We start from the raw sequence: 26713 nt of genomic DNA, 5'->3' as shown, positions 1-26713 counted from the left end.
AAGATTTTAAAAGGGACGGGTATCTTTTCTATGAATTTTCTTGTGTACATATATAACAACAAAGACTTAATCATCTTAAACATGTTAAAGCCACTGCTTTCAGAATACTATGTATATAGTACTTTGTCGTTTGTGTCTTTTCCCCAAAATGTGTATATCGGGTTTGGAATTCTAGATCCGCGCCACATTGTCATTTTAAAATCACTCCGCGATATCTATCTAAAAATAAAGGAAAATGTAATATCGTTATAAGAGCAAAAAAATAATGTACATACTAAAACTTTGCTAATTGTTACTTATCAAGACAATAGGTGAAAGGAAGAAAATAAATTCAAACAGTGTTTTTGCTTGCAATGGGACTATTTTTCTTAGACGGCAGGATAAATTGATTAATCACAAAAACAAAAACAAAGTGAAAGATCGGGGGAACTATTATTCAGATGATAAGTTTATTTCGGGAAGATAGCACAAGTGCAAAGAAAAACTTAAATCAGTAAGGTTTGTTTTATTTTAGGTAGAATCAATTTATGATTTAATCCACACATTTGCTGTTTTTGATCATGAATATGTTAATCTTTTGTTCGTACATATTTTGGTCAGTTGGCCTTTGATAGTGAGCACAAGCTCAGACCATGAAGATTATGGTGTGACTTCCGAATTCCATGTTTCTCGGTGCAGCTTTGTACATGGGGGTGATTTTATAAACATTGCGAGTTGTTTTTATCTGTTGTCCAAATTCGGGTTCGTAGTTCTAGAGCTGTGCAGGTGCCCGGTATATATTTTGTATGGATCTGTTTTTAGATCCACTTCATATATTTTTCTTTAGATGATTAAACTAAAAAATTGTTTGCCGTCATTTTCATATGACTTTCCATTTTTAAAAGGAGGGGATCATCTTTTAAGATTATTGTTGTCCACTATATTCACCTCCTAAAAAGCTGGGAAAAGGATATGATAGGTTGATTGTGTCATTTCTGTTTTTAATTAACCTTACTGACAGGGGCAACTTCACATATGCATTTTCTGCCACACCGACTGGTATCTACATGAATCAAATGTGAAGGAACATATGGCCGATGTCCACATTTCCCTAATTTTATCATTCTTATATATTTACAAGCACAATATATGTACATCCATTGAGATGCTTCTGCAGTGTGCCTGCATGCACATTGAAGTGCAACTGAATAGTTCAAAATATCATATATATATATTCAAGAGATAACCTTAGACTTAGTATGTAGCTCATTGTTGACTTCTATAACAGGGAAAAAGGAAGGATCGAATTGTTACACAATTCCTCTTCCTTAATTATAAGTGTACTGGTATATTGTCATACATACAGGGAAAGTTTGTCTAATAATTCTTGTAACAGTTTAACCTAATTAATTACATTTGATTATTGAAGGCAATAGTTCATGTATCCTCATCTTCCCCTTCTTTAAACTAAGCATAGACTTGATAGAGTCCACTTTGCTAAATCCCACTGTGGGATGTGTAGACAGGTCCTTTGGATGAGACGTACTGTATAAACCAAGGTACCGTGTCACAGTAGGTGCTAGGATGAAAAAGATCCCTCCCTGCTCATAATGCCCGCCCGTTAGTGTCGAGCAATCAGCATAGGACAACATTTGCAGCTCTTTACCAGCAAGTGGTGGCATCTCCATATAAATGAAAAATTCTTGAGAGAAACTTTAAACAACATATAAACAAACAAATGTTCCAAGAGAGTTGAAGGATAACAGCTAAGAGAGAAATGTTTGACTGTTAACTATAATTGTCATTTAATATACATAACATTTAAATTATTGGTATAGTGCAGAGGCATGCTGTTATTGCCATGTTTTTGAGGGGAGAGTCCGTGTATCTGGTCAGACTCACAAATTTTTTGAAATGCAAAAATATATACAGATATTGAAATTTCCCCAAAACTCAAAAACCTGTTTGGGAGAGCAAGATCCAGGAAAAGACAGTACCCTAAGTCATCCTTCTTACTATGTGAAGAGGGTTCATGTTTCCTAGGTTTTGCTCAAGGTCATTTTGCGTTTTTACATATAGCTAACAGAATAACTCCCCCTTCTCTCCCCTATATCTGCCTATGTCTGTCCAACAGTAGACACAAATTTTAGCTTAGACAGCTCACTTACCAGCTAATAACAAGTATAGACAGAGCTAACTTAATGATTAGATATATTCATTAAATACTGCCTTGTCTCCACTTCCTTAAAAATGCAGTGTTTATTAAAGCTTTGTAATTATAGCTTTTTATTTGAAAAACTTATAATTGACATCTTGAAGGTTTTGTGACATGATGAACTGACCATGTCTGCATATCAGGATACATCTCTGATTCTTAATTTTATTCTTGAAACATGAAACAAACCTGCCAGACAAAAGAACCCCACAGCCGTTATTATGATTGACAATGAACCTTTAGTTTATATATGATATTTTATCACCTTTTATGTTCACAAGTTAGCAAGCACTTTGTGACATATATTAGCTGTATTTTGATACATTTATTTGTTGGGCTTTTATCTCCCTGTTAGAATATATATATAAAACCAATATCTCACCTATTTTTCATGGCTTGTTTCTCTTTATTCCCACTAATAGCCCCCCACTTACTCAATTTCAAGGCACCTAAGGCACTAATATTATGGCAAAAAATTGTGTTCAGAGTAATTAACCTGAGCAAAAGTAAATTACATCAATCCCACAATTTTCTTTTTGTGAAGTTCATTTCATTAGCGGCTCTGTTAGAATGCACTGTGATGTCTTCTCTCATGGTAATGTACAGGTTGGATGGTGCTGAATTTTGTTGGCTTACAGTATTATACTTAAGATTTGCTTAATTTTGTGGTTATTTAAAATCTGGATATGTCTTTAATTAAATGCTGGTAGGCATAAAATGTTATATACCGATTTAAATGGTGTATACCACAGATAGGTTGTATTATGTACTAGTTGGTACACATATACATGTCAGATGGATAATATTCATGCATAGGTAATTGTACAGTTTATATACTGTACATGTTCATATTTTTACTTATACTCATTTTTTTTTTAATTATTAGATCCTAAAAATGTCTGCCTCTTAAACAGGAAATGTATGTAACATCTATACTGATATAGAAGAAGGAAATATAGGAATAAAGATGTTGATATTTGATGAAAGTAATCCGTTTGATAAACAGATGATTCATCTGATAAATCCTTATTAACAGTCTATCAAGTAGTACCAAGCATTCACCTTTTATTAGGTGATTATAACTAGACTATATTGAGATATCCTTTATAACAATGGGGGTGGGATATTTTGTTTGAATAGTGTCAGACTGAGTAGAAAATATTAAGGGGATATGTTAAATTGTTTTCCTGCCAACCTCCATCCCTTCCCCTCTTCAAAGTATTTTTGTCAAGTACCCTGTATAGATAGTGGTACATGTTATTGTATCTCACCATAACTGTAATAAATACATATTCAAATGTAAAAAGTAATAGTTTTGAACCTTTTTGTTGAAAATGTGCATAAAAAAGCATTACATTAGCCATCAATTAAACCATACACTGTGCATTTTATCTTATTCCACTAATTTTTTTCATTTGCTTCCAAGGAAATTTGTTGACAATTAATGCCTCCCTTCCCAACTGTCCAGTTTGTGAAATTCTTGACCATAAGTCCCTGATAACTTTCAGATAAGAAAGAAAAAGTATGCATGTAAGTACATTTTTTCAAAAAAGAGCTGTACTGCTTTGTCGGACTCCTCTTGTCTCCATACCTGTTGTAAACGGAGTGTTAGAGCTATGATACAGGTGCTGGGGTATTTTATCTTAAATGTTTGCCTGAGAGATTCGGAGATAAGACAGATTATGCCGGGTAAATCTTCCTATACTTGTAACTCTGTGTACTTTATAATTTCTAGGGATCACAAGTGGTTTCCTTCGTTAACACTATAGTGTTCAGTATGTAACGGTATAATGCTCTGATATGGATTTTTTTCTTGGTTATCTGGTATACTTTTTGTATTTGTCCAGATTTTAAGTAATAAAATTTTTGAGTTTTTTCTGAAAATTGATCTTCTTAAAATTTGATTTACATAAACTTTTCAGCGGTGTTATTTGCAATGAAATAGTTATAAAGGTGCACTCTAGCAAAATTTAATAAAACCTAATTTTGAAATCAATTCAGTATTTACACTTTATAGTACTGTAGCTTTTTTAAGCTACAAAAGTTGGGCCAACTTTAATAGGGTTGATTGTTGCAAAACTCATCTGAACATCTAAAGCTGTTATATTCTCTCATGATAGACAAACATAATCTCCAAAATTAACTTTTAAAAAAAGCTTTTAATCCTGTTATTTTGTTGAAACTCTTACCAAATATAGGTACAGTGGGTATAATTAAAATAGAATAATTTAACTACTTTTCGTGACTGGATTGGTTCTTAAATGGCAGTTTTACCACAGAAATGTGTGTTTAAAAAGTCAATATTCCTCTAAATCCATATGAATAAAGAGTCTGCGATGTTTAAACACAGAAGACCTTTGTGCAGTGCAGTCTCAAGGGGTCAAAATAAAGTTCAAATGTTTTGATCTCGTAAGAACAAAGCAGGCAGGGATCATATACAATGTATGCTTCAGATGATTCCATGGAATATTTATGTCCAAGATGGTGCTATTGAAGGTTTTAATCATGTTAATTAATAGCCAATAACTTGTTTGTCACACAGGGACATATTAATTAAGTTATCCAGCTAAAAATCTGTAATTTTCAACATTTTTATGCAACCAACTTTGGCTTTATATTTATAAATACTGGCAGGCAGTCTCAAGATTCAGTGGCAAGTTTTCAATACCCTTAGCACTACATTACCCTTATTTGCCAATACTGAAATTGAAAGTGTACTAACTAGGCTATATACATATGTAGGTGATTCACTGTATTTAGTTACTACTAACATTTCTCATGTAAACTAGTATTTTGGATTACATACCCTATAACATAGTGTGAGCAATTTAGTAAAATGTCATTCTCAAAATATGATGGTTTTTGTGGTAAAATATCACATTACATGTATTTGATTACTTATTCTCAGTCAGTCAAATCATCAAATCAAAAGCCGGTGTACAGCACCAGAAAAACAAACTATGTAACTTTGATATCTTGAAGCCCATTAAAGGTACAATATGATAATGTTTCTCAGGATACAATAAAAATGCCTGTATACATTTTTAATCGACCATCTATGAATATGTGTGCTTTAAACATTCATTTCTCTTGCAAACACTTCCAGTTGTGAAACAAATCATATTTCTCATTAATTATTAATCATGGACAGATTTTTCCCTGCATACACATGTACCCCTAGAGGCATTGACATGTGTACACGGTAATGAGTAAAATTCTTCTGATGGTCTTTGCTCTTTGTTGTAGAAAATGAAAAAAATGTGTCTTGGCTAGCACAAAATGCAGTGGATAGAATATTCATTTTCATTTGCTGGTGATTTGCAATTGGAGGTTAATGACCAAATGAGATGGAAGTTGATGAATTCAACTAGTAATTATTATAGATTTATAATTTTATTATCTAAGTGTAGAATGTTAATAGGCAATTGCTGTATTTATCATGTTAAAGATGAGTTATTGTTATTATTAATTAGCAATTCTAAAGTGAAAGGATCTTACAAGTATTTACAAAAAATCTATTTGAAAGCCTGAAAATAACATTATTGAGGTAGAAGAATGATGATACACATGCATGAGCTTCTTCTTGCAAATTTGTACTTAATTTTTTTTGTTGAAAAGATTATAGAATTTCATAATTTGAGTGTTGGAAATTGCAACTTGCTAAAAAATGCAAAAAAGTTGTATTTGACCAAAAAAAATTATGCAATAATAAGTTCAAATACAGATTCCTATGATGATTTTATTAATTTAAAAAAAAAAATAAACTTTAATTTTGAATTTTTTTTTATATTTCAGAGGAACTATGGAATCAATATTTAAGATAATTGTGATCAACTGATTGCAGCTGAATAGTACCACAGAGGACATTTATTTTTGTCAGACAGGAATTATGTGCAGGAAAAACAGACTTGCGAGCTGTTCAATCAGTCATTGAAATGTAGAGGATATTATTTTCTAAGTCATGTGAATTTGCAGACACTGTGAACTTAATAATTCTTTATGCATTATGAGCCATCCTCAGCAGAGTGTACCAATGGGCATCGAGGACCAGTTATCAGAAAGTGCAGCCATTTCGTAAGTAGGAGAGGGGGGATGATAAGTGGTATATTTACTGCAGAAAACAGTCACAGTTTTAGAATATTGATGACTCTAAATAAGTTCTTTCATGATCAGTCAACATCAATATCTACTGTGTAATGATCCATTTTGCCACAATTTGTGTAAAATATACAAATAGATTCAAAGGTTTAAGTAAGCACAGTTAGAACTTAGATGCATGGTTAAAAAAGTTTTAACTATCTAGGTCATATCCGAGTCACTTGGATGACCCTTAATCATGATCCTTTCCTGTCCATCTTAATATGGTATCCTGTGTCCATCAGTTTTAAACTGTATTTTAAAAACATTTCCAGCTTTCCATCTAGCTGAGAGCATTAATATATATTAAAAACATTTGAATTTCCTCTAGTTCTTAGAGCTTAAATTTCTTATTTACTCCATGGGGCCTCAAGGATACCAGCAAAACCTTAAAACTAAATTGAATGCAATCCCGAAAATAATTTTTTTTAATTACATCAGCCTGCATGAAAATCTGAGCAGTAAACTCTACCAAAAGCATGATTGATATTCATGACTCCAGTGAGAGCAAGATTTAGACTAGCTGTACTGTAAATCAAGTTTAAGATGAGCTTATTTTGGGAATGTTTTGTATATACATGTATATCTGATTGGAAATCTTTTTATTCTGGATATGCAGTATATGAAAAGCTCATTTGATTGATCCCTATAAAATAGCTTTTTGAAATTGCCTGTTGTGGTAAAAAGTTCAGATCCCAGCTATAGACAGATAGGGGCCATAACTCTTGGAAGTGCTTTTGTGTGTTTGAGAAAATTTTGTGGCATATTAAAGCAAAGCTCAAATGTCATCAAGTCAGCAGATCCATCAAACATGTTGAAATCACCACTGGAAGCTTTTGCAACCAAAGATGCTAGTGAATGCATCTTCAAAAGAAAAAACAATTGCACATATTTATTGCATGCACATATACCATGAATAATATAACTTGAACATAAAATTGTATCGATTATATCTTATACAGTTAATTTTCTTTCTAAGAAACTGGATTGTTTATTAATTTCACACACCAAAAAAAAAATTGATTTGTCATGGATCATAAGATAATGGTGAGCTTTTTTATGCAATATATCATTACCTCTTAAGATGGGGGGGGGGGGGGAGGGGATTGGTTGGTTGGTTGTCAAATAGTTATTCCCCTAGTGTTCTGAAGGTACAAATACCTAACTATTATTAAAAAAAAAAGTTTACACAACCAGCCTTATTTTATTTGTCATGTATTTACTTCCATTCCTTTACATGTTTTTCAATTATTCTTTCCTTTTATCATTATTATTTACATTAGCTATACTATATTTGATTAATGGTAAGATTTTAATACCAGTCTTCAAATATTGATACCACAAGTAAGTTACTCATTTGTTTATATTTACACAATTTTATAGATGGCATACTGATTGCTTAGTAAATATCTTGGTCTTCTGTGATTGTGCTTATGTATTATATGGTTCAGTGTTTGAACATCTTCATAAATCACAATTTGTGTCTATGGTATTTACCGGTACATGTAATCATTCATCTTTTGGCAGGGATTTTTTTTTTATTTACATTCATTTAGGTGTATGAAAAATTGATCATCTTTAATGGTTACAAGAAATATTATGCAAGCTCAATGAAGTAATAAATGAGATCAATTTTATATCCCTTCCTTTTCAATAACCATTTTTCTTTCTCCCTAATGGTTTGATCTGAATTATCCTTATATGATTATGTAAATTTTGACATATATAATTATAAAATTATTTTTATTTCCAGTAAACTTTGTGATTAATTTTCGCAATCAAGCATTTTCTGTTTTTAATAGAAAAAGAGACTTAGGACCCGTTCGCGGCGAGAAATATTCGATGACTTGTCTGGAAAATTTCAACAAGTAAAAAAAAAATGGCCACTTTGTAAGACAGCATTTCCTTTTGTAAGATTTAGATACTTGTCTTGAAACACATAAAAGGTATGAATGGTTCTTGAATAAATTTCTTAAAGGCAGTGAAATTAATGAAGAATGAATAATTTTAATGCAGAACAAGTTTTTAAACTTTGAATTAATGATTATCATACTGTTACAAAACTTATTTTACATCCTGTTTAGTAAAATTTAGCTACCGGTATTTGATCATAAAGAATGACACCATTACCATATATTATGCCTTGGGGAAAAAAATTAATTTGAGTCCCAATTACTGCATTTTGAGAGAAATGTGAAGAAAATTATGTTGTTAAAGAATCTGAACACATTTTTTATATTTTTATTGATGTACATGTTCTGAATGTTTGTTTGTTTGTTTTTCAGGGCATTTTCTGTGATGGATTCTTCGCGACTCTCCACTTTTGTCATCTCAATATTGCTGATAGTATACGGAAGCTTCAGGTATGTTAATATTTTTGTTAACTTTAAAAGTGCTTTTTTCCATTTAAATAATAATAAAAAAATGAACTTACTTTTATAATTGCATATTTTTAAACGCATGTAAAAATTTATGGTCCTTTACACTAATGATGCTAGAGATATTAAAAATGGTATGAATTACCATACAGAATGTCTGTAATGCTTATTATATTATGACTGTCTCATTGATGATATTTTCAAACTTAGGGGATAACATATTTTTCAAAGTTGTGAGAATTCTGCTCTTTTGCTGGAAGGCATCAGCTGTGATATATGGCTGCCATCTTTTTGTTGTTTTCGTTTTTAGCTGTAGGGAGCCTGCTTAGTTCAGGACTATGAATCTTGTTTTTCTCATCTTATTTAATTTAGCAGAAATATTTTATTTATCCAGAATATTTTTTGTCACTTTGAAATCTTAACAGATGAAGAATAATGATTTCACTACCCAGGCAGTAAATGTTAAAATATGTTAAATGATTGGCCACTCATGTGAAACTAGCAGATGTTACTACATCTATTACCCAGTAGTTCCAGTACAGAGCCCTCTTCAATACCCCCCACCTCCCCACCCTACCCTTTTTAAAGAACAGAAGTGAGACCATAGGTTTCAAGTGAAATAAATCTTTAAAATGAATTATTTTCTAATTATTATTATTTATGCATCAAGTTAGAAAAATAAAAATTTATTGTTAATCTTGGTAGTTTTATTTTTCTTATTAAAGAACAGATGATGAGAACTAGATAAAAAAAAATATATACCATTGAATTAGCAATCTGAAAAGAACAGGATGTCACAAATGTGTTTTCAAACTATAAACACACATTTGTACCAGTTGGCTCTTGGACCAAATGTAGCATGAATTGGCTGGATATTGATGTAAATCTTCATGGACACAGATTGCAAGCTCCCTTCACTGAGCAGTCTATATAGCCAAATGTAACTTCTTAATGGAGTTATCAAAGAAGCAATCAATATCAATTAAGGTTAACCCCCCCCCCCCTCTTATTTTAAAGAACATTATTGAAGTATCCAATATTATGATGATCAGGATGCAATGAAAAGGTCCTACATTAAATTTTTATGCTGGGTTTAATTTGATCATTTCTTGAAAAAAAAAATTAAGGGCAATTTAAAGGCTTCATGCAATAAACTTTAGAGTCATCTAACAAGCAATTTAGGTGCTTTATACATTTCATTACAGATCAATGCATGATGGAGGGACTATAAAGAGTTTATGTCTCATTTTGTCTTGTTTGTAGGTCTGTAAATTTTGAACTGTTTCAGTTTATTGCCTTGTTTTGTAGGTCTTTAAATTTAGAACAAGAGAATAGAGAGAAAGATAAAGAGAAAGACAAGCAGTTTGTGTCTAACAGTGATGGAGACAACAGTAAGTGGACTGTAAAAATTAATTATTGGGCACAAATTTTCATGGTTAGAGAAAAAAGAACTTTTTGTAAAGAGAAAAATTACACTGCAATATGACATGATACGAAATTTTCAGCATTTTGTGGAAAATATGAATATGCCATATTGGTACCTGTCTTCATTACACAAAAACATTAATCTACTATTAACCTCCCTTTCCTCTTGTGAAAATTTTGTGAATGACATTAATTAAACTGATTCTTGTCAACTAGGAATATTCTTGTGCTGCCTTTTTTCTTGGATTATCACAGGGCTGATCACATGGTGTACTGGTTTTGTCAGTCAAGTTTTTGGTCAAAGAATTCATAGTTCAAATCATAGCATATATTTTCGCAAGAACTTGTTTCAATACACAGGGCTTAAAACAAGATCAAGGTCTTTTCATCCATTTATTTGGCATTAGCTTCAAATAGAAAACATGTATTAACATAACATTTCGATTGTTTATATTTGTGGCTGAATTACATGAAATTCTTCATCACAGAAATGGTCACTAGAAAGTCTGTAAGATGTAAAACTTCACAACTTTCTAGGAATGAATTCTGTTAGCCACTTTGGTAACAAAGTTATAATGATGTGCATATGATTGTGTTTTGTTTGAATGCCATTGTAACACAAAATTCTGTTTTGTTTGGCTCGTGTTCAGATGTTTTTCACTTAATGGTTGTATCTTGTAAACTACTGGTGCTAATGTCTTGTAAATAAAGAAAGTGCCCTTTTGAAATAAGGTTCTTTACATGTTACTCATTGTCTTAGACTTAAGTGTAATTAATAGAGGAGGCAAGGTTAGCACATTATGAGTCAATATTTACATTCCTGAGGTATTTTGGTTAAAATTGTGTGGAAAACTTGATAAAACACCATAGCACACACAGATATGTAAAAAAAAAAAAAAAAAAAAAAAAAAACTTTTGATTTCTATAATATGAAAACTGTGCAAGTGCAGCATTATAAGTGAAAATCAAATTCACAGTCACATTGAAGACGTTATGAATGGTAGGAACTGTTAGAAAGGCTCTTCCATTAATTATCACTTATCAAAAGGATAATACATGTACAAGGGTTTTGAAATGTATAAATCATATTTGCAGACAAGATAGTAGGTTTAGATTGAATATAAACATTAAATATAACTATTGTTATTTTTGAAAGCTGTACGTAGCCTCAATACTCCAATGTTGGGTGCAAATAATTTTTTTATAACACATGAATACTGCAATTTTTCTGCACACATGTTACAGTACTGCAGTTATGAGACTACATCTTTCAAAAAGTATAATCAATACCTTAAAAATATTAATACAGTGTTACGTACATAAAAGTAATGAATAATTTTAAATGTGTGTAAACAATATTAAGGTATCTTATACTGACTTATGTGTATAGACAAGTCTTTAGAGAGGGTCTCAAAATGACTACGAATACATTGATCTATAAACTGTTTAAAATGGACCAAAGTTTGCCTCTAGTACCTACATAATGCTTGCAGCAATGGATGTTCATGGCTGTTAAGTTATTGTAATGCAACCCAGTTCTTAAGCTCCTAACATTTTGGATAAATAAATAAATGTCATCAACAATTATGATCATGTCAGCTGTTACATCTTATTGCTGGTACAAATAAGGCATGGATGAATAATTTCTGGATGATGTCTTACTTCATATTGAAAATGTATAGATGTTTGCTTCTGTTTACGTTGATCACTATTTCATTTGATAATCTATAACAGCAGATGGTCTTATAGTGCTTTGAGGGATTAAAGAAATGTAGGTCCTTGAACAGAGAAAAATCTAGTTTAGTCATTTTTTCCATACTTATGTATCTAAAATAGAATGACTTTTGTCAAGTTCATATCTTAATTCAAATGAAAGACCAAGCCTGCTTGGAAGGGGAGATAATCAAGAACAACCAAAATAAAGGGATCGCGAGGTAGATGATCATGCATGGGGCCACAATAAAGGATTAAAGTTTTACAATAAAATAAATAGGAAGAATTACCACCAAATTTGACCTCTTGACCTTGTCCTTGTAATTTGATTTACTTTAAAAAAAAAACCTCAATTTAACCTTGGCCATGAGTTTTGAACAGTTGCAGCTAAGGCTTTCATTTTTCACATGTGCTAATATTCATTAGGACAAGACCTTTCAGCTGATATAAATATTTTTGAACTTGACCTAAAAGTTTGACCCTCTTTTTAAAAACTTTAACCTTGGTCATAACTTTTGAACAGTTAGAAATAGGGCTTTCATATTTCACAGGTGTATTTCTTGTAACATGACTTTCCTTTCGGTACCCACACTTTGACCTTTTGACTTTGACCTTTGGAGTTTAATATGCATTTGAGAGAATTAAACCCTTGCCTTAAGCTGCCATACGGGGGCATCAGTGTTTCACAAACACATTTTATTTATTAAAAAGTTTAAAATACTGAAATTTTCGTAGCTGTCCTTATCATTTTCTACCATTAAAAAAAAATCATAGTCCTTACAACACCTAGCTGCTTGTATTTTCATTTTCGGTTAATTCTTTGCTTTACTTTTAATCTTAATTATTTTTAATTATAAAAAGAAAAAAAATCTCCAGTGCCTAGGAGACAGCCCTTCTACCCTTTCCTTATGATTCTTTTCATTTCTTCCTGCAATTATGATTACTAAAAATTTATTTTTGGTTGTACTAAACCTTGATAAGGAAATAGTATCACTTCAGAGCACATCTGAACTCTGCCTTTTGGTGCTTTCATGACTTGAAGTTCAAAATAAAGTATGTGTAGATTGCATGTAAAGGTAGTGTTGATCTCTTTCCGTAAAGGTCTGGTCTTATACCAGATTCTAAGACTAACAAATCTTATCAGGTCATAGTTCATTTCTTTCTTCTTTTAATCACAATTTTCCTCTAGTTCAGCTAAATTTGGTTACACCAGCATCCAAGACGGTACACCGTGAATAATTTATGGCTGATATTTACAGATTTTCTTTCAGGCTCTTTCTAAGTTTGGGATTAAATTTATGCTTGAGATCAAACCAGTTCCCCCCAATTAATATGGTTGGACAATTTTGCATAGTCTGTCTTAAATCATGAATTGTTTAACCAGATTGGTACATACATGTTGTTAGTTTTAATTATAATTAAAAAAAAAACAGCTAGATATTTGCCATGCCTAATGGTTTATGCAGCATAAATTAAAAATATGAATTTTTAGTTTTCAGTAGATTTTATAACAATTCATCTGCTGACTATTTTGCAGCAAGAAACTCTTATTCATTGATTGCAGTCTGAAGCTAACTTAAATGAATAGTTTGAGTTCCAGAATTCTGTGAACATAATTTTGTATGGTAACATTTTATTGATTTGAGGAGAAAAGAATTTTTTTTTGGGGGGGGGGGGGGGCTTTTGATTTTTTGGTTGCAGAAGTGTAGCATTGAATAATTTTCACATAAAAATTTTGTTAGAAAGTATCCATTATTAAGTTGTTCTCTCTTTACCATGAAAACATTGCCCCCTAATCACCCAAAGGAATGATTTCTTAATATATTATTTTGTATATTAATGTACAAAAATATAATTGCAAGGTTCCAAAACATCTCATTAGACAATTATATAATCTATTGAGTCTGAAAATGAAAAGTCTCCACCCTTTATAAAATTTGAAGATAGGTATATGACAAAGGATCCACATAATATTTATAAGTACACTCTGCTATAAGTATTATATGACTGCCGTCATGAGAAAAGGGCCCTTATCTTTTGACGTCACAATGCTCAGAAAACGACGTCAAAGTCGCGGTATTGTAAAAACGAAAGTAATTTTTGTTGACTGCATTTTGTAAACAAGAAATGAAATTGAATTTCAAAGCGTAACAAAAATTTGAAACTTGATGTGGACATTTTTTAATAGGTATGTGATATATTAACAATTTATTACGTAAATTTATTCATAATTTTGTTTAAGTATTTCACTTGATGTAGATATACGGGACATTAGACAGGCACGTTGCTGGCCATGGAACCGCGATCAAAACGATGTCTATGCATGACTAGATTAAATATGCTGCCTATTTGTTTTCTGAGCAATTTACAAATGCTTAATTGAATTTTGAATTCATGTTAAGAAGTCTTAATATTAAAAGTTATATTCCATATACATGTATATTTCTTTCAGAGAGAGAGAGAGAGAGAGAGAGAGAGAGAGATCTATATATGCATATATAGTAATTACCGTTCTTAAAAGCACTACTTTTTTCTGAAAAATATATACCATAATTTAAAACGTATTAAGCCATTTTAATTTTAATCCATAGTTTATCATACTGATATACCCCGATAATCAGCCTTCAGTGAACAGACGATTTTAATATGTGTGTGAAAAAGGGGGGGGGGGGCAAGCCAAAAAATCACCGAATAAAAATACCGGTTAGAATTAAAGCTAAGAAACATTATCCCTTTTTGATTGAATAAAGATACTGGTAACATATGAGATCCAAACCTTTTACATAAACAATAAATATTTTTTTTTTACTAAATTAACAGTAATAGAATATGCTAAGGGAAAAAATACGGATGATGGGGATGCCACGAAAATTTTGCTAAAATAAATTTTGTTTCAAAAACTAATTTAAAATGATAAAATAAATACATTCAAAAGAATTGTATGGTAGAACTTACTATTGTTTCAAATTTCTGATATTGTTCCAATGAAATGAATGAATGAAATCCCACTGGAACCTATTTTGCAATATGTTAAGAAATTAAATACAGCTATTGTAGACTTTTCCCAAAAGCATTAAACCCAATGTTGAAGAAATTAATAATATTACATCGACAGTGATATTATGAATGAGGATATTTATAAACCAAAAGGGGAAAAAACTATAGCTAAGCAAAAAGACATACGAATTTCTGGATAACGTAAAATACATCACTGAAAGACCAAAGAGTATGTAACAAATTGTTTTGGGTGTGATTTCCACAAGTTATGACAATGTTTAAAATCTTTAAAAACTTTAATGAGTGTGCAATATATATCACTGACTATAAGTAAGTCATATTTTGCGTTGAAATCTTCAACGCTGATACATGTATCAAAATACCCGGCATATCTCGACATTAATTTCTTAAAGTTCCGAGATAAGACTTCATAAGTCTAACATGACTCTTCGAAGAGTAATTAAAAAACAAACACAAAGTTTTCTTCTTTTAAATAAAATTTTGGACTTTACGGTCGCACGCAAGTAGCAACGAAGGTTGGGGGTGTGTACATTGAAAGTACACAACTTTTGTTGCATCATAGTCAAATTTGTGCACTATAGGGCAAAAGAATAAGGCACTGTATAATGCTTGATTAAGAAAATTTGATACTGAAAGAAGACTGAACCTAACCCCCCCCCCCCCCCCCCTCCCCAACGGCGAAACTGGATTCGAGTTTCGACACACACACACACACACACACCCTTTTTTGGTTGAGTAGGGTTTTTTTTAGGTAAAGATTTTTTTTTCCTAACTGAACCCCCCTCTTTTTCAAACGAGTTGTATGGGGACAGGCTAAGGTACGAGTCAAATTGTTTTTTTTTTATTTTGATATGTTTGGTATGTTCTGAAGCGTATGAAGTTATAGCTAGGGAAAATGGCTTGTCTAAATATTTTCAGCGAAAGAGAGTCAAATTACAGCGGTATTATATACTATTACTTAATTAACAGCATCGCCTCATACAAAAAAGCATTAATGAATGTTGGACATAATATTTCATTACTGAATAAGACAATCGCATCGAAATGTGAAAAACTTACAAGGTATCAAGTTAATTGGCCATTGTTACGGAGGAAAATGAACAGATGACCGTTCGTGGCCGTTAAAAAATTGTTATGATTGTTAAGGAAAATCTAGTGGTTAAAAATAGTCAAAATACCCACAACTGAAAAAAAATATAGCTAACATCCCCCCACCCCTACTGAAATGGCTTCCTAAGGGCCTGCCGTTCTTGCGTATAATATTTAGTATTCATTCAGTTTCAAATAGATTTCGTCAAAATTTAGAACAGCACAATTCCCATCTTTTTGATTAATTTATACAATATCATACATAAATCATTTTTAGATCATAGCAGCGGTCCTTGTAAGAATATACAAATGTTGTGTTTAAGTTAAACAGGGTACAGGTGCCACAGAATTTTAAAAAAAAAAAGGTAAATGTGCAGAAATATTTCTAAACGATAAGATTGTGATTTACTTTTTAAAAAATAAGAAGTTAAAAGACGGTTTCAAATTCAAATTGAGGTAATTTAAATTCAAAGAAAGTTTCAATTTAAGGTACGGTATACATGTATAAATCATTCAGATTCATTTGTCCTTTATTAGCCTATTTACTACGTTTCTACTCCATTACTTAGACAGGCGAAGAAAATGAATTGTATAAACAATGGAAACTTATAGCTTTAAACATTTTAAATAAACTATTCCAAAAAAAAAAATGAAAAACAATTTTAAATCTGCTTGCATGGAAGATTGATTGATTTATTGTATATAGTTTAACGTCCCTCTCGAGAATTTTTCACTCATATGGAGACGCCACCACTTGCCGGTGGAGAGCTGCAAATTTTGTCCAATACTAAGCACTTAGGGCTATTGAGCAGGGAGGGATCTTTTTCGTGCCAGCACCTACTGCGACACGGGAACTCAGTTTATAGGTCTCATCTGAAAGACCGGTCTCCACGTCCCACAGTGGGATTCGAACCCGCGACTTAAGGATTAAATCCTGCTTCCTTGCATGGAAGAAGGGAACGTATATTTTTTTCATGAATGTTTATAAAAGGAATAAACTTTTTTAAAAACAAGTTTACATATCTTGGCATATCTGAATTTATTATTTCTCAATTGAATTCTCGGTGATACAGAAAATACATGGTATGTTTTATTATCGTAACTGTTATAGGGAAAAAGTTACGTGCGTGTGTGTTGGTGAGCGAATTCTGTCTCATAAGATTTTTCTTTAATATTGGGATCGATGTGCTTTTTGCGAGGGGTGTCCCGTTTTGCGCGCGGTGTCCTTCTGCATCGGATTCTCTCTCTCTATATATATTTCTTTTAATGTTTAAGTGTTACATGTGCTTTATATTATTTTATAAATTGAATTAAATTATTTTATATAAGAAGAATAATTTGTATGGATATAAACAAATACTATTTTCCTACTGATTATGTTATAAAGCGTTCCTAGATTCTGTCTAGACCCCCCTTTTTTTTTTTTACGGAATTAAGAGATCTGCTCTAAAATTAGAATGAAAATAGTAATAACATACGATATCCCTTAGGAATAGTTAGATACTAGTCGCTTGGAAGAAAAAAAAATAAACAATTTCTTACGTTGCTAATTCTCAAAACGATTGATGTTATTTAAATAACATGTAATTTCAAGATTTTTAGAAAATTGAATTAGACGCAGGCGACGTCATTACGTTTTCACTGAGTAACGTCGAAGTTATTTTTGGAGCGCCTCACTAAAATGCTCATAAAATAGGAAAAAAGTGAGATATTTTCAAAATTTATGTATATTTGCATTCTGAAAGAGTCCGGCTATCAAAATTTACCAAAAAGTCAATTTGTGAAAATTTGACCTTAAGGGCCCTTTTCTCGTGACGGCAGTCATATAATTGTTATTTTTTGCAATTATTAAATTGAAACCATTCAAGTTTAATTTCTATATTTCTAACAAAGGAAATGAAAGAATACAGCACTCATATGACCATTTATTTTAATATTTCCTGCTGATACATGTCTGATTCAAGTAGTTTTTACAGAAGTGTTTAATATTTGTAGAATTACAACTCCTTAAGTTGTGGGAATGGTCAGATTGCAGGTTTAGCATGTCTATATATTTTAGCTTAGTGATCACCAAAACCCTGATTAAAATAGATATAAAAAATTTGATCATACATTAAAGCTTGTCTATTCAGGCAAAAGTGTGTGATGTAAACTTATCCTAAATAAATAAGATGCACTTTTGTATCAGTATCATGCAATATTTTTCTTTCTACTGTCAAATTTTTGTTGTTTATTAGTTTGTAATTTTTTTTAAAAGATATTGTTACCTAGTGTAAACCAACTTCTATTCACGTGCAAGAAATATCCGTAGGCCTGTTTACTCTTATGATTTCACCATATTTTGTACGGAGTTTTAGTTTAAAATACGTCTCACATTTTGCTATCATGAAAATATGGAAATCGGAAATATGTTCATTTGGAATTAGCAGTATGTTTTCATTATCATCTGTCTTCGTTTCACGCTTTTGAATCACTAAAAAAAAGAGAAAGATTTTAAACACTTAAGTGATGTCGAATTGCTAAAACGCTGTGGTATTATAAAATGACAAAGACCGTGTTGTTAAACAAAGTTTTTGTAATCAGGAAAGCAGTTGTTCTCTTTTAAAATATGTAAAATCGATAGACAGTTAAATCTTACTGGTAATTGCCAAATCTCGTGGATGAATCTATTCAAAAATACTGAGAGACGATGATATGGGTAAACAGGTCTGTATCCGTGTGATCTATTTTAACTTGCAAATATTAATTGCTGTGAACTATTTATTTTCCTTTGCATTTATAGAGAATATGCTTTATAAGTTCAATGACTAGATTAATTGGTTTACATACAGTATGCTGTGCGGGTGAGAACAATTTTTGTAAATGTGATTTGTTTACTTTATTGAAGATGTACAGACCATCGACACTTGCCAAGCAGCTTTTCTCCCCATTGGAGCCTCAGCATCTCTTCTCATCATGTTCTTATTCTTTGATTCTCTTCAGATGGTATTTGCCATTTGTACTGCAGGTAAATATCTAGATGACTTTGTTAAACCCCAGTTGTAAGAAGCTAGGTTACTGGTAAAAAAAAATTAAAGACAAATTTTGATAGTTTATAAATTTAAATTAATTAATCAATTTAAGTTATCTGAATTGATGATTCTTTAAATATTAATTTTCAATAAAACAAATTAAAAGAATAGATAGGAATAACGTTTTTTAATATAGCTTAGTGATTGTTTAATCATTAGAATACAAATTAAATTTTGAAAAAAAAAAGATATGAAAATCAGAGAGCTATGATTACCCATCAGTACTTTAGGTACACTGTAACAAATTTTTGCAGAAAATATATGGACAAATATATCTACAGTTTTTGTGTTTTCTGCTTGACCCACAATGATTTGCAAATTATTACTCCTTTAACATTGTGTAAGAGCATTTTCATCATTCTGACCCATTTAATTGGTTTTTTGTTTTGTAGTCTTGGCAACGGTTGCTTTTGCCTTCCTCTTGTTACCCATGTGTCAGTACCTCATACGACCCTGCTCAACAGGGCAAAAGTAAGTCACATCACGTCTAACACTTGTATAAATTTTCTCCTCTTCAATTTGCACAAGTGAAATTTTAATTTTTTTCTCTTATCAAATTTGTAAAGTGTGCTCTTGCTTTTGAGGAAGTTTTAGCAGATAGCTGAGGAATTAGATATTGTGTCTTGATAGATAAGAGGAAATCTTTTTTATTACTTGATTAACAGTTAATTTTATAAAAATAAATCATTGACAAGTGGTCTTCTTCCTGAGCTATTGACACAACAGCTAGATTTGTTTGTTGAAATATGCATTCTTTTCTTTGGATTCTTAGGCCTTAGCAGCTAGACTAAAAAGAATTTGACCCAAGAGTTTTAAGAATGCAAGTTAAAGCAATTGCAGGCTTGTGTATGCAAGTTCATACTGTATTTTGTTTACTGAAATAGGCATGTTAAATGAGGTACTTTCATCATTGTTCATCAATAAGCTAGATACTGTACTAAATGAGTTAAATCATAATATTGTACATGTACATTGAATGGTCTGTAAGACAACTCCTGTTGACATTGTAGGATATCGTTTGGGGTGTGTGGTCGGTTCACGGCAGCTGAGATCTTATCGTTTTTCCTGTCCTTCATGATCGTGTGTATATGGGTGCTGACTGGACACTGGCTACTGATGGACGGTAGGCTTATTGTGTTATTTCTGCAACCAGGATAAGCTCCAGATTTTAAAGCCACTGCTTGAAATTTCACGGAAAATTGACTCAAAACATTAGTAAAAGTTTAATTGAGGATATTTTTATTAAGCTGAGAAAAAGAATAATGATGAAGATTTTAATTATGTATGAATTCTTGCTGTTCTTGTCTGGAAAGGCACATTTTATTTATTTCTTTATTTTCCATTCATATATTTAGCCCTGGGCATGGGGCTGTGTGTTGCCTTTATTGCCCTGGTGAGATTGCCCAGTCTGAAAGTCTCAACCTTGCTGCTTGTAGGCCTTCTGGTGTATGATGTGTTTTGGGTAGGTATAGCATGCAATATCTATACATTAAGGCCAAGTATCATATTGCAAATGTCTCAGAGCTATATTTCGTTTCCTTTCTTATTATTGTATTTCATATTCACAAAATACTGTGAAATCACTGATTTCGTGGGGGATTAATTTTCATGGTTTTCAAGGTATGAAGAGACCCATGAATTTATGTCCACCACGAAATGCATTTTTTCACCTGATATATTTTCTGATCACATTTTGTCCGTCGTCCGTCCGTCCGTCTGTCTGTCCGTCCGTCTGTCCGTCTGTCTGTCCGTCTGTAAACTTTTCACATTTTCGACTTCTTCTCAAGAACCACTGGGCCAATTTTGACCAAACTTGGTACAAAGCATCCTTGGGTGAAGGGGAATTTAAATTGTTAAAATGAAGGGACATATCCCCTCGCAAGGGGAGATATTCAAGAAAAGACAAAAATAGGGTTGGGTCATTAAAAAATCTTCTTCTCAAGAACCACTGGGCCAGTAAAGCTGAAACTTATGTGGAAGCATCCTGGGGTAGTGTAGATTCTAAATTGTTCAAATCATGACCCCCGGGGGAAGGGCGGGGCCACAATGGGAAATCAAAGTTTTACATAGAAATATATAGTAAATATCTTTGAAAATCTTCTTCTCAAGAACCACTGGGCCAGAAAAGCTGAAACTTATGTGGAAGCATCCTGGTATAGTGTAGATTCTAAATTGTTTACATCATGACCCCCAGGGGAAGGGCGGGGCAACAATGGGGAATCAAAGTTTTACATAGAAATATATAGGAAAAATCTTTGAAAATCTTCTTCTCAAGAACCACTGGGCCAGAAAAGCTGAAACTTATGGGGAAGCATCCTGGTATAGTGTAGATTCTAAATTGTTCACATCATGACCCCCGGGGGAAGGGCGGGGCCACAATGGGGAATCAAAGTTTTACATAGATATATATAGGAAAAATCTTTGAAAATCTTCTTCTCAAGAACCACTGGGCCAGAAAAGCTGAAACTTATGTGGAAGCATTCTGGAATAATGTAGATTCTAAATTGTTCAAATAATGACCCCCGGGGGAAGGGCGGGGCCACAATGGGGAATCAAAGTTTAACATAGATATATATAGGAAAAATCTTTGAAAATCTTCTTCTCAAGAACCACTGGGCCAGAAAAGCTGAAACTTATGTGGAAGCATCCTGGTATAATGTAGATTCTAAATTGTTCAAATAATGACCCCCGGGGGAAGGGCGGGGCCACAATGGGGAATCAAAGTTTTATATTGAATATATAGGAAAAATCTTTGAAAATCTTCTTCTCAAGAACCACTGGGCCTTAAAAAGTGAAGCTTATGTGGAAGCATAGTGTAAATTCTAAATAGTAGGAATCATGACCCCCGGGGGAAGGGCAGGGCCATTATAGGGAATCAAAGTTTTACATAGAAATATATAGGAAAAATCTTTGAAAATCTTCTTCTCAGGAACCACTGGGCCAAAAAAGCTGAAACATATGTGCCCATGGAAGGATCATGGGGAAGTGTAGATTTCAAATTGTCTAAATTATGATCAGGGGGGTAGGGTGGGGATGCATTATGTATAACAAGGGGGAAATCTGGTAAAGAACAGAATGGTCAAAGCTTCTCAGGTGAGCGATGTGGCCCATGGGCCTCTTGTTTCACATATATTTCTACTTGACAATTCATCAACCATGAAATCAAATCCCCACGAACTAATATATTTCCCTCAAACCACGAAAATTTGACCTCTCGAAAATATGTGATTTAGGGAATAACTGTCTTCTAATTTGGTATTTGCGACCGTTAATGCTGATTTAACGGTCGCAAACTGAGTTTTACCGGCGACGCGTAAGCAGAGCCGGTAAAATATGTTTGCGACCGTTAAATCAGCATTAACGGTCGCAAATACCAAATTAAAAGATCAGTTATTCCCATTCTAATGCAATTCATGCATTTTGTTTGTTGTTTACGTCTTATTTTGATGAATTTTGGTACATGAAATACGTCACGGAGCATTGTGTTTTGCGTCGCTCTATTATGACGTCACAATGAAAAAGCTTTCACGCTCGTTAATGCTCGTTTTACTGCTTCAAACATCAGTGAATTAGCCAATCAAAAAGTGTTTTACAAAACAATTGCATTAGAATTTACAGTTAGTGAAATCGATAAACTTTAAATCTCCGATTTCACTTTTGCGAATAAATAATTCAATGGATAGATTTGACAACAGGCATGCAATTCCTGTAAATACCCTCTCCATACATTTAAAAATTTGTGAATTCTGATATGATTTATATACTGTTGCTTCAAGTACTTTTGTCACAACAGCTTCAAAAGTCACTTCATATTCGTAACATACTCATAGAAGAATAGATTTTATGGACATTTTATCTTAATTGAGAGAGACAGAAAAATATGAGAGAGAGAGAGAGAGAGAGAATGAAATCTACTTGAGCATTTCTTCAAACTTCTATGACATTGTCCTGTTCGGAATTGTCACACACTTTATTTTTGTGGTCATTTCCTAACGTTACTTCCTGCATCTCTCCGATGGCATCTAAATAAAACACGGTATAAATACTCCGAGTGATTAACAAACCATAAGCACCATGAGTGTGTGGTTTTGTTTAAATCCAATTTCCTTCCCTGCTTCCTAAACATGATTCTATAAGGGCCTTGTGAGTTTTTGGAGTGACATATTCATACATATTGTATTATGTCTCTGTTTCCTTTTCAGGTATTTTTCTCTTCCTACCTCTTCAGTGCAAATGTCATGGTGAAGGTTGCCACAAGACCAGCAGAAAATCCTGTAGGCCATCTTGTTTGGTTTTTGATAAGATCCAATTAAACATAAATTCCTTAAATGCCTAACAAATAATAATATTTTAGAATTATTAATTCTTGTTTATTTACTTACTTGCAATGAATATACATGTACCACTTTTGAAATTGAATGCATGTAGAACTGTGATATTGTAAAAACAGAGAATTTAAAAACAGATTCAAATTTCATAAAAGCATGACACATAGTTTATTTATGCATTTTCAAATTTTGTAAAAATTATGTGATGATAATAAGTCTTTGAACAATTTTAAACTTTTCCATTTGATTAGGTTTGTGTCTCGACAAAAAGACTATGACTAATTTTATATTGGAGACATTAGTAGAAAAATTCTCTTATCTTTTTTTATAGGTGGGACTGTTTGCCAAAAAGCTTCATCTGTCTGGATTTATGAGAGATGCGCCAAAATTATCATTGCCAGGAAAGCTGGTATTTCCAAGGTAAGGCAGCCAGCTGTTTGTGTCTCAAAAAGAGTACTAAAACAATAGGGCTAATTTCACACATCTTCAATTGCTTATATAAAAGAACAACAAAATGAATCACAAAAAAAAATTTCCACATGAATTTTCACCTGATATTCATTGAAGGCACATTTGGCTTTGTATTCAGTGTTTTAGGAGTTGAACTAATAAACTGTATCAATGCAAGTGCACAGGTTTTGTTGCAAAATTACTTGCATGTACAATAATATTGTATTCATGATTTGTTATGTTTATTTATTTTGCAAATCAGATAGATTAAGAAATCTTTGGCAACATCTTCATATTTGTACTACATTCAGTACTTTTTATGGGAAAAAATGTTAACAGATGAAAAGTGTTGTGGTCTGATATTTTCTAAATCTGTTATAATTTTTTTTTTCAGCATTCAAAATTCTAGTCATTTTTCTATGTTGGGCCTAGGAGATATTGTGAGTATACTTTTTAAATATATTCATTACTGATATAAAAAAAAAAAACCAAGCTGTACAAATAAGATAGTTAAAAAAATGTAGTTATAAAAAAATATTTAAAAAAATATTTTACTCTGTGAATTCATTGAAAGCACTAATTAGATAGTCCCAAATCAATTTAAAAGTATACATGTATCGGTATTGAAAAAAAATAAACCTTACTTAGGTGTTTTAAAGGTTTATAAACAATGCTTGCAAAATTTGATGTTAGTAGTGGGGAGACTTGGCATTTTTAAGACCCCAAAAACCCATTTAAAAATTCAGTCTAATTCTCATATTCTGTACATTGTTAGATGTATTTTACAATGTTGTGTCTGTGATTACAGGTTATGCCAGGCCTACTCCTGTGTTTTGTACTACGGTATGATGCCTACAAGAAAACACAGACCAATTCTGTAGAAGCAGGAGTCCCACCCCCACCGACTTACGTCCACAAGGTCACTTACTTCCACTGCTCTCTGATTGGTTATTTCTTAGGTAAGGGGAGGAGCCTGAATAAGGCATTATGATAATGAAAAAATTGTGACAATTGAAAATACTTTAGGCTGAAAATATATAATGAAACCTTGAGAAGGGGACAAAGGAAAAACTCCGAGATGTTTGAGATAATGAAGTCTATAAAATAAATTTGAAAACATTCATGTGACTTTCATCTTAGATATCTGAGAGTTTGAGATATTACATCTTATAAAATAATAAAGAAAAGTTAGATGTGACTTTCATCTCACTTCAACATATCCATGGTATTGGAGACATAGATGATGACACTAATAAAGTCTAATGGAAGGTTAAGTGATTTAAACATGTATATAATAAAAAAAAGAACCTGTACCTGTATTCATATGGAGACAGTATATACCGAAGAACTTCAGTATCTCAAACACTGATATCTTGAAATTACCATGAATATTTCAAAGTGATTTACAAGTCCAGTCACCTATTCTTTATGCATTTTCCCATGGTATCTCAAATACTTGAATATACTGCAGACTGCACACCACATTTTCCTGATTTTTCAGGGTTGCTAACTGCCACAGTTTCATCAGAAGTGTTTAAGGCTGCCCAACCAGCTCTGTTGTATCTTGTACCATTTACACTTCTTCCCTTGTTAACCATGGCATATCTGAAGGTAATGTAGCCAGCTCTAGGATATAAATGTGATCTAACTGCAGCTAATTATCACTTTGAAAAGTTATTCCAATAAATATCCGTATTTTATTTTTTTAGCTTGGACTTTTATTCTAAACTTTTATAGTATTTAAGTAAAAAAAAGGATATGGATGAAAGATCATTCAGTGTTTTCATGTCAAAGCCATTTTTCAATGCATCTTTTCTTCATGGATACTGCAGTATTCTAAAACAACTAACTTTTTTTTTTATTCATTTGTAGGGAGATCTTAGAAGAATGTGGAGTGAACCATTCATTGTTCAACAGACTCATAAAAACATAGATGTATGATAAACAGTGTTGTGCAAATATTTTTTACCCTGGATTAACATTAAACAAGACTATGTTATCAAAGAGGGACAACACATTACAGTGCATTCTTGGAGGAGGGATTTCCATTGATTTACAATTAGGAAATTTTCCTCGTGTGAGAAATGCATATGCAGGAAAGACTGCAATTCATTGCAATGTTTTTGTAATGTCAGACCACAATGTATTTTTATACCACTAGGTATTTTCTCTTGAATGGAGACTTTTCATTGGCCAGTCATTTGACAGTGGTTTTTAACATATTTATCATGGTCCGATTTTTAACTTGGAGGTTTCAGGATATTATGTATTTGGAATAATACAGAAAAATGTACATTGTTGTTTAATGTAACCTGTGTGTTTAATCATGATTCTTGTAAAATGACTTTGCATCCATGGCATATAAGAGAAATTTGTGTGTGACTGAACTGTAGCACAAATTAAGCATTATTTTATATCTTTGAAAACAGAGCTGGAGCTCTATTTTTTTATAATATCATCTTGGAATAATTTTCATTTTCATTTCTGTTTCCTTATGAGAAAGAAATTGATATTGAAAAAGATTTCATTACCCATCAAATTCATTGATTGAAGTTACGCATACATGTACATGCATTGATCAACTTGTTATATTTGTTGAATGGGAAAAAAATTCATATTTGACAAATAAACTTAATACGTACATTTTATAAAGGCAATTAAAGCAAGCAACAAAGACATCTAGCCAAGTTTTATCTGTAGTGCTTCCATCACCTTGTTGCTTTATTTTATTTTTAATTTTTCATGCATACAAGATGAACAGATAGAATATTTTAATTTAGAAGTATCAGATATTTTTTATTTTATCTAGTAAAATGGTTGATGGTGTAAAGACTATGTTACCATGTAAAAAAAAAATGTTTGCTTTATTGTCATTGTGATCATAATAGATATTAAATGTTGTATAAATAA

The 26713-nt window shown here is 32.1% G+C and overlaps 1 protein-coding gene across 2 annotated transcripts; it reads left to right on the top strand.

Annotated features, from left to right (window-relative positions):
* Positions 1–393: 393 nt before the first annotated feature.
* On the top strand, positions 394–26713 carry LOC134261865 (signal peptide peptidase-like 3). Of its 2 annotated transcripts, none has more exons than XM_062744263.1 (14): positions 394–498; positions 5990–6268; positions 8617–8694; positions 10018–10100; positions 18842–18961; positions 19418–19496; positions 20036–20148; positions 20381–20487; positions 23228–23299; positions 23685–23773; positions 24198–24243; positions 24612–24762; positions 25305–25414; positions 25676–26713. In XM_062744263.1, exons 2-14 carry the CDS (start codon positions 6201–6203, stop codon positions 25742–25744), a joined length of 1185 nt encoding a protein of 394 aa, XP_062600247.1. In that variant the 5' UTR covers positions 394–498; positions 5990–6200; the 3' UTR covers positions 25745–26713. The 2 variants fall into 2 exon arrangements, with proteins under 2 accessions (XP_062600247.1, XP_062600246.1); XM_062744262.1 differs by having other exon boundaries at positions 403–493.

Source organism: Saccostrea cucullata, unplaced genomic scaffold, assembly GCF_032062105.1.
Source record: "Saccostrea cucullata isolate Sc308-1 unplaced genomic scaffold, CSIRO_AGI_Scuc_v1 ctg370, whole genome shotgun sequence".
NCBI classification, from domain to species: domain Eukaryota; kingdom Metazoa; phylum Mollusca; class Bivalvia; order Ostreida; family Ostreidae; genus Saccostrea; species Saccostrea cuccullata.
The sequence above is the reverse complement of the archived record's forward strand: the minus strand, read 5'-3'. Positions and strand labels throughout refer to the sequence as shown.

Bases quoted from the DNA above. Each gene is read 5' to 3' on its own strand.
- LOC134261865 (XM_062744263.1), top strand. From the start codon at position 6,201: ATGAGCCATCCTCAGCAGAGTGTACCAATGGGCATCGAGGACCAGTTA. The intron at 18,962-19,417 runs GTAAATATCTAG...TTTGTTTTGTAG, and splicing joins ATTTGCCATTTGTACTGCAG to TCTTGGCAACGGTTGCTTTT. The intron at 25,415-25,675 runs GTAATGTAGCCA...ATTCATTTGTAG, and splicing joins TAACCATGGCATATCTGAAG to GGAGATCTTAGAAGAATGTG.